The sequence below is a fragment of the Cyphellophora attinorum genome, assembly GCF_001299255.1.
Source record: "Cyphellophora attinorum strain CBS 131958 chromosome Unknown Contig3, whole genome shotgun sequence".
Classification (NCBI taxonomy): domain Eukaryota; kingdom Fungi; phylum Ascomycota; class Eurotiomycetes; order Chaetothyriales; family Cyphellophoraceae; genus Cyphellophora; species Cyphellophora attinorum.
In genome coordinates, this window is record NW_017253231.1 from 1,269,681 (window position 1) to 1,284,772 (window position 15,092).

Here is a 15,092-nt window from a genome sequence, read left to right on the forward strand (position 1 = left end):
GAAGTCATGTGCCGTCAAGGGGACTTGAAGGTGAAGGCACCACATAAGTGAACGTGTGGGAAGAGAAGATGAAGCAAGCAAAATATTCTCACGGTAGCGACAATATGATGGTGTTACGAATCTCAATTTCTCGTGCCTTCCACTCTGGCTCTGTCCTGACTGAAGTGTTCTCCTTCTGTTAGTCTACTTAATCATGTTCTCAAAACCAAGTATTCCAATCCTAGGCGCTGTCTTTGGGTTCGGATGCTCAGCATTGTCTGCTTTCCACAGCCGGCAGTTGCCGTCAGCTGTGCCTTCCCATCCATCACATCACGGCCAAGCAAATCGCTCTGGAACAGACAGGTACGGTCGCCGATCGACGCAGGACTCGGTTATGTTACGGTGAGTCTTTGTACACGCTTCCTGACGCTGGATTTATGAATATCTGCTATTGAAGTCGATGACTGCGCCCATTCGCTGATGCTTGCTCGGCCGCAAAGACATATGTACTGATGCGGGTATTTCGTAGGGTAGTGTGTAATTTTGTGTCTATGGGTGATGAATCGTCTCGTCCCCAGCTCAATTCCACATGCTAGCCCCAGCACTATCCACCGCCTCGATCTCGCTCTCGGTCCACGCCATCCTCCTGAACCGGCTCGGCAGCTCACTCCGATCGAAATACTCGCCCTGCCCCGGCTTGATGCTGCCTAGACTTGCGCCGCTCTTCCCTCCTATCGCACCGTACGTCTGACTGCCACCTTGTACATTTGTGCCCTGGCTCATGTTCGAGGCCGAGGGTCCGCTCGAGCTCGAAGTGCTTTGTGTCTGCTGCGTCTTCAGTGGACCGTGCTGCTGCGCTCGCGATCGATAGTCGGCGAACGATTCAGCGAAGGAGTCTGGGAGAGCGGGTTTCTCGGAGGCTGGGTGTACGTGTGGTGTGTGGTCGACTGCTTGGGGGTGCTGCGCTTGCCGAGGAATTTGATGAGGGGTGTGCGTTGGTGTTGCGCGCAGAGGCGCAGGGTTGGGCGAATCATGGTGCTGGGTGGTGGTTTCGGGCAGGACACGCTGATAAACGGCCAGGCACCTTACGTGCCGTCCAAAATGCCTGATTGCAGGTGCTCAGACCACCAGGACGGAGATTTTCGTACTGAGCGGTGGAATGATGCAGTCTTTAATAATGAGCGTCTGCGAGTTTCTGCTGGTTCTGGTAGCAGCTATTCGGCGCCGATCCGGTGCTGTCGCCGGTGGCCTCGAGAGAAAGCAGGAGCAGTGCAGGAGGACTTCGTCACAGCAGCAGCGGGGTCATGCGGGAGTCGATCGTGTAGGAGGATGTTCACGGCACTGGGTGGTGTGAAGTATACAAGGTATCGGTGTGCGGAAGCTAAGGTTGATAGCAGAGCTCTTTTCGGAAGTTCAGTGGCCGGAACCGTGCCGGTGCTCGGGATCTCAGGTGAGGTGATTGAGGATGCTCCGCTGTCGGGCTCTCCAGGTTTTTTCTTGTAGTCTAAAGGTGGGAGAATGTACAGGCGGCAGATAAACAACTCTGGGAATGCTTCAAGGTTCGAGATGGTGAAGCTCAAGTTCAGACCTCCAGTCGGGATGGTCGGTGGGGTGTTTCAAATGACGCAAACTCAATGTCATTCTTTCTTCACGAATCGCCAAGTCTCAACTCAAAGGTTGAGCTGATCTATTTGTCTTTGCAGCTGTGAATTACAGCGTCGATTGCGCACGTACGTTGGTCCTTCGATTCATTCAAGGATAAGGCGCAGTTATCTCTTGATCGCAAAGGATGCGGTGCAGCTTCGGAGTAGCTGGATGAGTTCAAGAAGGAGAGTAGGTGAACTATCAGACGTGAAGAGGACGGACATCCAACATGCCGCACGAATATTCGCTCTATGGCCAGGTGGTCGAGTCGAGACAGCCGCTTCTGTTGCAGCAGCTGGCTGGCATATGTCGCATGCAGCCAAAACCGGTTGAGCAAGTGGTCCTTGTCTTCAAGCGCGGCCACCACCCGGTCTTGCCAATCTCCCTGGGCCTGGTGAGGCATCGGGGAAAGCTGATGTGCAGCGAATCGCGAAGATGCTGACATCAAACATCTACTACGTCAAGGTGATCGGAACGGTCAAGTCGAACGAAAGTCCCCCACCACAGAGTGACCAGATGACCAACGGGCACGGTGGTCGGACTGATGCTGAGCGAACAATTGATTGGCATTTCGAGTTCAAAGACATTCCCGACGCAGGTACTGGTCAGCAAACGGTCAATGGACGGCTGCTCTACCGCTTCGGCATCGAGGGTAGCGACATGCTCACATTCATGAAGCAGCTTGGCTATGAGTGAGTCAATCCCTCCCTCTACTTAACGCGTAGGACTAATAGTGATCTAGCTACGTCAGTCGTCACGTTCTGAAAGGACATACATTCTTCAGGGACTTCGCAACATTGTCCTTGCACCGTGTCTATCGTGAGACAAGCACGGATCCTACGAAGCCGTTCGACTGGTCTTTCATGGCACAGGAAGACTCCTTGGAGCTGATTGATAAAAGCGGCGCCTATTTGTGCATTGCGTCGATCGATGCAGAAGACGACAATGTCAGCGCAAATAAGGATCTGGCAACGTCGAAGCTGGTGGAATTGAGAGACCTACTGAAGCCTGTGATGACTCTGGCGCCAGTCGATCGTCTTGCGCTAGATACAAGAGCACCAAGCAAGTGAGACATTGTGATCATCATCAATCAGGATATGCTGCATCTCTCAAGTGGTTGCCTTATTTTGCCTGGTGCCTGATGGCGCCTAGCCATCGGGCCCACATGACCTTGCTTGTCCGAAAAGAAAACGCGTGAATCAGATCCCAGTGTGTCGTACTTTTCACGGTCTGAATCTGTCACTTGATCTGCACCATCGACCATCCGCACGAAAAACAGTCCGTGGCGCAGATGGATGCATACTCCTCTGCGACCATTCCGCGGTTGCTTAAGAGTGCCTCAGCCGTTGCTATTCAACCGACATCGCCCAGTATTCATCAACATGAGCCTAAAACGTGGTGCATCTGGTGGCAGAGCCATCTCGCCGCCGCCGACAAAGCGACGAATTGAGTCAACAACCACAAACAATGCCGTTGCTTCGTTCTTCAAGCCGGCATCTCAGAAGCCACCTGATCAAATTTCATGGAGAGTTCTCAAGGACAGTCTCATTATTGGACGCAACAACCCTACAGTCATCCCACCTCAAGCCAAGATTCATCCTGTAAGAGTTGCAGCTTTTGATCTCGATGACACGCTCATCACCGCGACCGGAGCAAAGTTTGCGCGAGGAGCCGATGCCTGGAAGTGGTGGGATCCGAGCATACCGGGTAAGCTTCGACAACTGTACAACGAAGGCTATCTGGTCGTGATCTTCACGAATCAAGGCGGCGTCAGCTTGAAGGACAAGAAGCCACAAACCTTGCAGCAAGATACCGCGAGTCTGGCGAAGCTCAAAAGTCAGGTGACCAACATCCTCACAGCATTGAATCTACCAATGAGTCTGTACGGTGCGTCTGCACAGGATCATTACCGCAAACCAAGGACAGGAATGTGGCAAGAAATGCTCGAGGACTACGATCTGACGGCTGAAGGTGCCGTCGACATGAAGTCTTCATTCTACATCGGAGATGCTGCTGGCCGAGAGAAGACGGACAAGAGGCAGAAAGCAGACTGGGCAAGTTCGGATCGTGACTTGGCCACGAACATAGGCATTCGATTCCAGACTCCTGAGGAGTTCTTTCGCGGCGAAGACGTTGAGCCTTATCAGCCAGCCTTCGACCCGTCGAGTTACCTCAGCGAGGCCGCTATCGCCAAAGCAGGCGTCAAATTCGAAAAGAAACACAAGCAGGAGATAGTGATGTTCTGCGGATCCCCTGGCGCTGGGAAGAGCACGTTCTTCTGGAGAGTACTCGAGCCTCTCGGTTATCTCAGGGTGAACCAGGACACACTCAAGACTCGTGACCGATGCTTGAAGGCGGCACGAGGCTACTTGCAAGAGGGTTTATCAGTCGCAGTCGATAATACCAATGCTAACGTCGAAGCCCGCAACTACTGGATATCTCTGGGCCGAGAATTCAATGTGCCTGTACGCTGCGTCCACTTCACAACACCTCTCCGGCTAGCGGAACACAACGACAGCGTCAGAGCCCTGAATGTTGCACTGATGAATCCTGAGAAGCGTGAGCTACTGCCGGGGATTGCGTTCAAGAGCTTCCAGGGGCGATTCCAGGAGCCAAAACTGTCAGAAGGATTCGATGATCTCACAAAAGTCGACTTCAGCTGGAATGGGACTCCTGAACAGCAAGCTGTGTGGTCGAAGCACTGGGTTTCCAAATTTTCCACGTAAGCTGCAGACACGTCTTAGAGGATATCTTGAACGTCCAATCTGAGAGCACATCGCCGTTGCTCAGGGACAGTCGTAGATGTAAGGTTCGGGTTGAAACATGATGGCTTGAGGGGATGCAGGTTAAGCGGATAGATCAGATCTATGGCTGGTGATCCGGGTTTCACGGCAGGCGCCACTGTCCGTGGGTGCATGCTGTCATGTCTCACGGCAGTCTGGGGAGAGGGCAGATCCCAGCCAGGGGCAGACATCAGCCAGCGTATGGCAGGTTGGATCGACAATCGCTAAGTGACTTGTCCATGCATCTTGCATAGCATGATGGCGTCTGTTGTACCTCGTCAGACCTGCGTGGTCGACGTGCAGCGCTCTATATTTGAACACGGACCGCCACAGAAGGCATATGTGAGTTGGCACCAAGACTGCTATACATGTGGCTCTGAAAATCCTAGGCTTGCCAAATCGCCAAGTACTACGCTTGAATTGTCCCCTGCCTTCCTGAGCAGCTGTCAAGCAGTGGTCCAAAGAGCGTCAATGATACTCAAACAGAGGCGGAAAATAGCCGGCAAAGGTTGAACCCAGGCGACTGGGTCGCCCACACTCACTATCTTTAAAGTTTCTCTGGCGGTGCCGAGGTGTCGGCATGGCTTTCTACACGTGTATTTCTCAGTCCGCCACCCGGTACCTGCGTTTTGTGGCTTGCAGCAAGCATACGCGGAGCGAGCAGCCTTGCTAAGCGACGAAGTACTCATGTCCACTTACGAATTGTAGTCGATGACAAGAAGGCTGGTCAAGCAATAACCACCATTGGAAAGTAAGCCGGAGGAGCGCAGGGTGCGGGGATTTTGGTGCAACGATTGTGGCCTCAGAATGCTCATGCTCGAGACACAGCCAACCTGTCAGTGTCTGCAGGAATGGCCTGCAACTGAGTCTAACAGACGACCACCGAGGTGGGCGTTGGCATGATGAAGCTCAAACAAAGTCGATCGGCAGTCTTTGCTGCTGGCGATCTTTCGGCAGAACATGCTTATTCCAACACACACAGGGTTTCATCAGACAGCAGCATTGTGCATCTCCGTCGAACAAGAGATCATGAACGGGATATTGATGACCATTCCGTGGTGAATAGCCATTCAGCATTGTACGGAGCAGTATATACTTTGCTTAGGCGAAGTCGGAAGTTGATCCGCGGGGCTTGCATGGGACACGTTGGTGGCTGCTCTGGCCGTTGGGAAAGTGAAAAACAGCCGAAGAAGTGGGCTACAGATTCGCGGGAAAACTGCAGCTTTGCATATGGCAGGAAGTGCTTAGCCGTCTTCTCAATCGTCATGACTACTACCATCGCTCAGAACATCCAGCGACTCAGTCTGGGATGGGAAGACCATGGTCCGCCGCATTTGTGAGTATCAACCACCAGTGTAGATAGCAGTAGGCAGGCAGTCGAAGCAGCTTACCTCGGTGCGATCACGGTATCAGGTCTCTGCTAACTTTTCATCTTGAGTGCCATCGGGCCACTGTCGAGGAGGACTAGCATTGGCATTTCCAACCTGGTACTCCTTTGTTCAGTATACAGTGTGACCCAGCCCGTCGCATGCTGAATTATGTGGAAACCCTAGATCTCCTCCAGGCTTGAAATTCAAGCCTCTTGTAGCCCTCTCTCTTCTCAGATGAACACAACACCTACACAGGGATGTGGACTGCAGACCGGATGGGGAGGAAGCATCGTCCTGGAGGTACAGGCCACTAGAGTTTCAACGTGGTAGTCTTGGTAGTGTGGCTCTTGTTGTGGTTTAGCAATAGTGGCTTGAACCAAATTTTTATGATTTTCTTCGGACCGGGGTAGAAGGGCCCTGCTCTGCTCAGAAGCTCCGAGTCGTTTGCTGCCCACCAACAACACAACACGAAGAACCCAGTTCTCATCACATCTGCTTCCTGCCCATCCTTGCTCTATCTCTCGCTTGCTGGTCGTTAATTATCCTCCTGCAAACATGAAGCAGCCTTTATGATCTCAGATGTCGCGCGACCACATTTCCGCCGTTCACCTCACCCACTGTCACTGATCGGTCAGTCACTCGCGCTTTCGCAAGCAGGCACTGCTTGACGCCCAACAGCCGATGCCTTGCGCCAGTCGCGCTTCACTACGTGTCGCACAGCTCTGTCACTGCTACTGAGCTACCGTCTTCCGTTCCATCCACCTGCGCCTTTGCGATATCTCAGCGACGCCTCATCAGAGAACTCGAAGAAGCATAACCAAGTGGCCGCCATCATGTCTCGGTAGAAAGACACGGAAACCACGACACAAACGGCCAGTAAAAGCTGAATCGTCTCTGCTGCAGCGACGGCGTTCCACAGATCACTAGCCATGGCTAATATTGCCCCTCCGCGACAGTCATTGGATGAGAACGTTGCGCTGTCATCGCCCGTCACTTCTGTCTTCAGTAGAGGACACGCTTCAAAGTCATCCGCGTCCAGCTTGTCATACACCTCGTCACCGAATACGCGCGAGTCTCTCGACTTGCATGGTTCCAAGCTCGATAGGGTCACCGAAGAACAAGAACGAGATGGCCAACCACAAATCGCAACGTATGGATGTGATGCGACGAGCGAGCCTCAGTTGCCACGCGAGCTCTCGTCTCGTCCAGCCGACCACGTGTTAGCTGACGAGTACGATCCCTACGGTCTCTACTTCAGCGATGCATCCGACAATGCCTTCCCTGCGCTCGACCCTGACGATTATACCTTGGGAGACTCGTCCAATCCGGGGCCAACCATTATAGAACAACGTCACTTCAAACGACAAAGGTCTGCTGATAATCCCGGCCTCAGTCTTCATAAAAGGCTATCGAGCCGACTGGGCTCCATGTCTCGTCGATTGAAGAACCGATCCTTCACAGGACCACGGTTGTCCATCATTACAAATGCGAGCACACCTGCGTCTCGGTCAGGCTCTATAGGAACGGGGCCGGTCCTCAGTCCTGCCATGAGCGCCATTTCACAGCACGAAAGCTATCTGCCATCTCCACAACCGGACTCCATGGATGAGTCAATATATGGTGCATTTGGCGAAGATGAGGAGATGACGACCACGGAAGCAAACATGGCGCCAGCCACGACGCCCCTTCTACCGCCAGTCTCTACAGAGGTCTCCCGCGAGGAATCGATTCAGTCGCCGTTACAGTCTCCCTCTATAGCACCCACACCAGCTACAATCAACTCACGGACTTCCCTCGACATCAATGCATTACCTTCTCCACCTTTGTCGACCAGACCCTCTGTGATCTCGATGCGTCAAAGGTCTAGGGCAAACACTGCCACTGCACCGATTGCGGAAATACCTCCCTTGCAACTAGGTAACGAGGATCCGTGGTCCGCCGTTTGGGCCATGCCAATTTCAACATACATCCAGAGCCTTATCTACCATCGGTCTTCAATGTTGAGTCCTACACCGAGTTCCGCAGTAATTGGGATCATGCTCGCAGAAACTACGCGAAGCATTTGGCTCGCACAAACGAACACTATGGCGTCACTTCAAGAGTGTACAAAGTCACTGAAGAGAAGTGGGCCACGATCGACGAGTCCTGGAAGAAGTTCCATCAGGCTATATTACCCACCGTCGAGCCGCATTTAAAGATGGTGAAGCGCGCAAGTGAGCAAGGTTCGTCCGATGAGTTCACTCAGGCGACTTTACCACTCGAGAAACCAATTTCTCATATAGTAATGCCCGAGATCGACGACAAGTGTGGCAAATTTCCCGAGATTGGTGATGGCGACATTGTTGGCCCTATGGAGGTTGGTCCTCCACGCTCGGCTGCCAAATCGCCCACGTTGTCGCCCACGTCGCCGAAGAAGCGTCCGTTCTTGCGGTACATTCAAGACGCCTTCTTCAGGGCTTGATCTGGACGCAGATCAAATGTTCATGTACAGCTAATTTCTGTGTTGTACATCATTTCGGGATCACGCTGCCTACATTTCGCAGGCATTCGGAGTTCTAGAGGAGCGGCCCGATGCAGGGAGTTTTCGGCGAATGCTAGAGGACTCTCCTCTGCCGACGAAATTCACGACTACATCACACGCCAGCCTTTGGCACAAAGAAGGCCAGTAATGCCAATTACGAGCACAAGATATTACCGACCATAACGACACTCCTTCACAAGCGCAAGCAAGCAAGCAAATTTTTCTTTGAATCAAGATTACATGAGGAAGAATCGGCGGATAAATTCGAAAAGAGCGATCTACGCATCAATGGTGGGGGTTTCCAGGCATGGAAGATGCGTGTCCCAGACACGACATTAGAAGGATCAGAGAACCCAAGGATGGGAGACAGACTAGATTCCCTGGGCCGCTCCCCAGAGGCAGTGGTCCAAGTGGAAAGGGGATGCAAATGGCGGCTTTCTGTTGACTTTCCCAGCTATCGGGAAGTCTTTGCAGACAGCGCAGTCTCGATCTTATTCTACAGAACCGGCAGAGACCGAGCTAGCTCGTCTGCTTGCTAAAGAGCATATGCACATATGTCTCACGGATATTCAATGAAGAAGATCACATTATAAACAGATGCTCACTAGATCATGCAACATTTTCAGGGCCTCGTACTATGCCTACGAATGTTGTGCGATTGTGGCTGCTAAACAAAGGTAACACTGTCCCATGGCGGGCGCTTTTTGTAGCACAGATTGTGCTGTCGCTCCTTGGGCTATAGATCCCCTACAGACCTGCAGCACTGCTAGATGACATCGAAGCAGGATATAGACGATCATTTGCAGGTATGTACTTTCACTCAGAAGCTCCACCAGCGACGAGACGGACAGCAGCAGTCGTGCCCGCCGCGTCGTACTTTGCGCGCGCCTGCCCCTTTCGTAGATGCACATGCCTCAGTGGCACATGCCATGAATTAGGAGGCTCTATCGCGTCCAACAGTCTGTGCATTATGCCTCCTGAGCGCTTTCCAGAGTAAGTGGTCCCGGTCCGTAACTCACCCGAATCACCTTCCGCCGCGCGTGCTAAGGGTAGGTGTAGAGAATCCCTAAAGGCAGTTTCGGAAGCCTAAAGTCCTTTCGGCTATTGATCCTATGTTGTTCACGGCGGCGGATCATAACGGCCTTTGGGGCATTGTTTGCTGCTGTGAATGTTCGCTGACATCCAAGGCTGCTCGCTCATTCGACGACGCGAAGCTTCATGCGCCCATAGAAGAGCAAGAGCATAGTGAAATGGACACATACGCCCTGCGAGCTGCATGCAATGGTCAAGGGGGCTTGAGCAGCTCTCAGTCGCTTTCGTGCTTCTTCAACCGATCGCGTTTGGCATGGTACTCGCGGTAGCACTGTTTTGAGACTCGTGGCTCCAGAGCAAAATCTACCTCTCATCTCGCGAGTCGCGCCTGCTGCAACTGGCCGGCGCTCCTGCCAGTTCGCGGACTGGTTTTCATCCCGCAATTGACGCTAGTCATCTGGCCTCTTAACTGTCGCTCGTCAACATTTGACGCTGTCGGCTTTCTCTGAGGCCTTTACATCGCTCGATCAGTAGCAGCTGTCCTTGCCACATGGCAATACATTCGACCGACTGAACGGCATCATACGGCTTCCAACCCGTCGGTAATTGATGCTACGGTCGGCAAATGGGCGCCTCAATGTCTTCCAAGAGGCCAAGACTTCCGTTGCCCAGTAGGCTGACCGCCCGAGTAAACGCCAGACAAGCCTGGACACGAATAGCCGACACCAAACAAGAGCTTCGGGTGCTTGGTGGGTGCGCTGGCTTTCCGCTGGGTGGTGCTCTCCTTCGCCTCCTAACTTCCCCAGGCTTCATCGGTTAATCGACATCCCCCCAAATGGAGGGCGCTGATGATCTGGCGGTAACCCCACAATCGTAACACCAATCCCCCCGGATCGAGAATCAACCTTCAAATGCCTTTCCGCAGACGGGCACGTAAAACCGCTACCGCCACGTGAGCCGTGTGCCCAGGAGCTATTGCCGATCGATGATATAATAGCTTGTATATCCCCCTCTCGCCCAAGATGCGACCAGACTCTGCCCTGGATCCTTCTGCAGTTGGTCTTTCGTCGTCAACACAATCGCCACAACCAAACACTCCATCAACATCGGTGCTCGAGGCCGACATCGACAGCGCTACTGAGACCACGCCACTAATCATGGCTCTTTCAGAGGACAAAGGTCACTCTGAGGAGGTGAACACCATTAGCAAGGATGACGCGGAGAGGCAGCGCTCGAACAGCATTCAGCATGGTGACCGGGCTGCGCAATTGTTCGGAGACCAGAGGGTCAGCTTGACGGAAGAAGACGTAAGTGCTTTACCTCCACGTCTTATGACGAGGTCTTCAACAAACAGTGTCCTCGGGTCTTGTGTTCGACCTCGACCGATATCTTCAGCAAGCTCACTTACACTGACGCCTCGTAGAATATTCGAATCCGCAAGAAGATCGACAGGGTCATCCTGCCTATCCTTGTATGGGTATACTTCTGTGAGTTGGCCATTAAACCATTCGCCTGAGCGTCAAGCGTTCTTCGCTGGTCCACAATCGCACGAGCCTCAAATTGGTTTGTCAAGTTGCAAATGCCCCTTTTGTTGAGTACATTGGACAGATTCACTAACGCTGGCAATAAACAGTGCAAATCTTGGACAAGAGTGTTCTCGGTTATGGTGCAGTGCTAGGCTTGCGCACTGATACAGGTCTTACGGGCAATCAGTACTCACTCGTGTCGAGCGTTTCTGCAATGGCACAACTCGGATGGCAGCCCTTCAGCTCGTATCTGATCGTTAAGGTTCCCCACAGATACCTGATGCCAGCGCTGGTCCTGGGTTGGGGTCTTGCGCAGACATTCATGGCGGTGTGCCACAACTTCGGAGGCTTATCGCCACCAGGTTCTTCCGTAAGTACCTCTCCCATGGGCACACTTGCGTCCGGAAACGAGCGTTACTTAGAGGACTGCCTGAGAATATGTCTCGGAATGACAAAGCAGTTGCTCTCGTTGACCTTACAGCCCTATCTTCGAGCATACGCCCTTTTCCCGAGACAAAGCTAATCAACTTTGGCAGTGGGACTGTTCGAGGCAGGGTGCTTACCTCTGTTCTCCGTCATCACTTCGCACTGGTACAGGAGATCTGAGCAACCATTCCGGATTGCTCTATGGTACGGAACAAATGGTCTGGCCACGATGTTTGCAGCGGCAGTCTCGTACGGCTTTGGCTCGATCGCCAACCCTTCGATTGCGGAATGGAAGATCTTGTTCCTGTTCGTGGGAATCATAACAATCATCACGGCTCCCATCGTCTATTACTACCTTGACAGCGACATTCCCTCCGCACGCTTTCTCACCGACCACGAGAAGCTTCAGGCTATCGAGCGAGTACGCGCCAACCAGACTGGAACCGGCTCCCGCGAATTCAAGTGGTCTCACGTCTTTGAAGCGCTGATCGAGCCGAAGTCCTGGCTCTTTGTGGGGATGACTCTGTGCTTAAATACCGGGGCCGCAGTCACGAACACCTTCGGACCGCTCATCATTCAAGGACTGGGCTTCACGCCACGCCTTACTTCTCTCCTCAACATCCCGTTCGGCGCCGTTCAACTTGCGGTCATCCTTCCCTCTTCATGGCTTGCCCATCGTTACCGCGTCAAATCGCCATTCTTGGCGGCCCTCATGCTCCCAGTCCTGGCTGGCAATGTCATGCTGTACACACTTCCACGCTCCAACTCAGGCCCGCTCCTGGCTGGTTACTACTTGTTCGCATTCCTGTTTGGCGGCAACCCTCTAATCGTCAGCTGGATTATCTCGAACTTCGGCGGCTCGACCAAGAAATCCGTCGTCATGTCTCTGTACAACGCCGGCTCCTCAGCCGGAAACATCATTGGCCCACTATTGTTCAATTCTAAGGATGCACCGAATTATTACCCAGGCTTGAAATCGGTACTGGGAATAATTGCCGCCATGATCGCTGCAATTGGCATCCAGTTCTTAAACCTGTGGTTCTTGAACAAGCTTCAGCGCAAGAAGCGCGTCCGGAATGGAAAGCCAGCGGATATGAAGGATTACAGTATGCAGAGGACGTATGAGGCTCGGTCTGAGGAGGAGGGGTCTGATCAGGGGTTGCTGGACTTGACGGATCGGAAGAATGATGAGTTCATCTATGTGTACTAGTAAGAGAGCTGTTTGCTTAGGGAGACATCGTAGACGAGATGACTTACAGCAAGCACACAGGTATATCGGTCCTTAGCAACTGAGCGCTCGTAGATTGAATAGATGAAATCGGCAAGAGGAGACTGCAACCTCATTTGACACTGTGATTTCTATTTTGATCAGGATTCGTGCGCTTGAGTATCTATTTGTACAATAGTCGTGTGAACGTGCCTTCAGCTCAATGTTTTGTCAATCTTTGCGGCTTCTTTTCATATGCGGCTTCTTCGCGTGCTCCTATGATGGCTAGCTGCTATTCGTGACCTTCGCGGACTGGTCCACATCCTCAATGGCTCACTGCATCTTCCGCACATACTCCACCGGCCCATCGTAGACAGTCCTTGCACCACCAGGCAGGTAGTAATGCAAGAGTGCAAAGATCATCGTGGCGCCGTAGATCAAGCACGCCCAGTTCATCTGCGCCACAGTCGGGTTATATGTGCCGGGGAAGAAGCTGAAGATGAATGCGATCCACAGGAAAGCGAGCGACCAGACGTTGAGGAGGATGCCGACGGGCTTGGAGAGTGTGAAGGGTGCTGGCAGGAGTGGGAGGTTGAAGAGGCGGCGCCAGAGGACTAGGGAGATTGAGATGATGTAGGACGATCTGGATGAGCTTGTCAATAAGGATTTACATACGAGCTGCAAAATACTCACAGGATGGCGCAAAGCGAGAGCGATGTAATGTTGTTCAGAGCAATCGTGCTGCCGATATTGATGAGGGACAGCAGACACGAGACGACGAAGGAGACGATGATCGAGTTCATCGGGACATCCCATCCAGGCCGGACGTATGCGAAGAACTTTGCGTATGGTACGCCCTGATCGCGAGCGAAGGCGAACAGTTGTCGAGAGGCGGTAGCTGTGATGGACAGATTGCAGAACATGGCCATGATGATGACGAGAGCGCTGAGGAAGGAGGCACCGACGTAGCCTGTGAATCGATGTTAGCTGTCTGATTCCGCAAAGATTGGGCTGGCAATTGACTTACTCTGGGTGACATCGTAGAAGACTTGAATGTAAGGCTGGAAGGTCGGGGTGGCAATGACAGTGTCCAGGTCGCCCAAGACCATGCAGAACGTAATGATTGTCACAAATCCCATCAACCCGTTGAAGAATGTAGTGGCGATCATGGCCTTGGGAAGCACTCGAGCGGCGTCCCGAAGTTCTTCAGACATGTGGACCGCGCCATCTGCGCCCAGCAAGGGAATCATGACAGCCAGTATGCCGACCATCGCCGAAAGGCCGTCGCTGCTCCAGCCGCCGTAGTTGTTGAAGGTTGTGAAGACCTCTGATGCGTTACCCCGTGGACCGAGCACCCAGAGTGTGACGAGGACGGCGAAGAAGCCGAAGACGTGGATGATAAGAACAATGCCCTCGACCATAGGCAGTTTCTTGACCAAGAACGTGTTGAATACGACGGAAAACAGGGCCACAGCAAAGGTCAACAGTGTCCCATGCCACCTTTCGGGCACATATGTCGGGTTGTAGAGGATGATGAGTCCTTGGATCTGTGTGCCAGCCAGGAAGGCCGTGTTCGCAGCACCGGTTTGCCAGCCCAAGACGCAGAGCCAACCAGTGATGAAGCTGAGGAACTTTTGGTACTTCCGGGGCGAGAATTCGCTCACCCAGTGGTATTGGCCGCCGGACGTTGGTGCCATGGATGCCATTTCGGCCATGGATGTGTTGACGGCCATGAATGATACCCAGCAAACCAGGAAGAGCCAGATGAGACCAGCAGTGCCTTGGATTGTCAGTACGCTGATTGTTGGACGCTGAGGGAGTCATTTACCTCCATTGATAAGGCCGATAATCGAAGTTCCTAGCATTGTCTCCCACGAGCACATCACCAACATGGTGAACCCAAGAATTGACACGAATCGAAAGTTGCGCCTCATCTCCTGCGCCTTTCCCATCCGCCACATGTCCTTCTGATCCTTCGCCGTGCCCTTCTTTTCCTCTGACAAATTGACATTTTCAGGATCTATGGGCACCTGCTCCGTCGTGGAGGTCAGACTGTCGCCCTTTGTGAGCGCCATGATGTTGTGGTTGTTGGGTATCGCTATTGACTGCGTGGTTGAAGTGTGTCGAAGACCACCAACAGAAGTGATGAGGAGTAGAGATGGAAAAGGGTTGCGGCAGATGTCGCAAGAGCGCAAGAAAGTATCATAGGTACCCTCGATGACAACTTGGAACGCTAGGTAGATGCCACGCGAGTACGGCGCTGATCCTGCGTGGCAGTACGTTGATCCTCACCAAATACTGTACTTACCCTCACAAATCTCGCAGTAGCGAGGGGCGCGGCACAGCACAGGCCTCGCCTCGATCAAGATACCCTTGGGCAAGGGCCCAAGGGGCCCTTGTTCTGCTTGCTGCAAGCCACATGCCTTCTTCCTCCATTCAGGGCGAAGCCATACTAGCGCAGGCAGGGGATCCAGAAAAGCTTGAAAAGACGCTTGCCATGAACAGTGTGAACTCCCTCGAGCTTCCGCAACCTGCAAGACTCACGTAAAGATGAACGGCTGGACCTCTGCCGGCACTAGCCTGCGGATCCGCATGAGAAAGGGA

At 52.9% G+C, this 15,092-nt stretch overlaps 5 protein-coding genes across 5 annotated transcripts; 4 read left to right on the forward strand and 1 right to left on the reverse strand.

Moving 5' to 3' along the window:
* Window positions 1-2,058: 2,058 nt before the first annotated feature.
* AB675_8745 (Mediator of RNA polymerase II transcription subunit 18) lies at window positions 2,059-2,693 on the forward strand (the record flags this gene model as incomplete). The annotated part of the gene is made up of 2 exons (XM_018149217.1): window positions 2,059-2,315; window positions 2,366-2,693. 2 exons carry the CDS (start codon window positions 2,059-2,061, stop codon window positions 2,691-2,693), a joined length of 585 nt encoding a protein of 194 aa, XP_018004705.1.
* A 312-nt stretch (window positions 2,694-3,005) lies between these two features.
* AB675_8746 (Bifunctional polynucleotide phosphatase/kinase) lies at window positions 3,006-4,349 on the forward strand (the record flags this gene model as incomplete). The annotated part of the gene is made up of 1 exon (XM_018149218.1): window positions 3,006-4,349. One exon carries the CDS (start codon window positions 3,006-3,008, stop codon window positions 4,347-4,349), a length of 1,344 nt encoding a protein of 447 aa, XP_018004612.1.
* A 2,356-nt stretch (window positions 4,350-6,705) lies between these two features.
* Window positions 6,706-8,237, forward strand: AB675_8747 (uncharacterized protein; the record flags this gene model as incomplete). Its single annotated transcript, XM_018149219.1, has 2 exons — window positions 6,706-7,693; window positions 7,750-8,237. The coding sequence occupies 2 exons, from the start codon at window positions 6,706-6,708 to the stop codon at window positions 8,235-8,237; spliced, it is 1,476 nt and encodes a 491-aa protein (XP_018004748.1).
* Window positions 8,238-10,351: 2,114 nt separating this feature from the next.
* On the forward strand, window positions 10,352-12,491 carry AB675_8748 (putative transporter; the record flags this gene model as incomplete). The annotated part of the gene is made up of 4 exons (XM_018149220.1): window positions 10,352-10,636; window positions 10,753-10,816; window positions 10,963-11,217; window positions 11,392-12,491. The coding sequence occupies 4 exons, from the start codon at window positions 10,352-10,354 to the stop codon at window positions 12,489-12,491; spliced, it is 1,704 nt and encodes a 567-aa protein (XP_018004511.1).
* A 330-nt stretch (window positions 12,492-12,821) lies between these two features.
* AB675_8749 (putative amino-acid permease) lies at window positions 12,822-14,563 on the reverse strand (the record flags this gene model as incomplete). The annotated part of the gene is made up of 4 exons (XM_018149221.1): window positions 12,822-13,131; window positions 13,182-13,458; window positions 13,516-14,268; window positions 14,317-14,563. The coding sequence occupies 4 exons, from the start codon at window positions 14,561-14,563 to the stop codon at window positions 12,822-12,824; spliced, it is 1,587 nt and encodes a 528-aa protein (XP_018004586.1).
* Window positions 14,564-15,092: the final 529 nt, after the last annotated feature.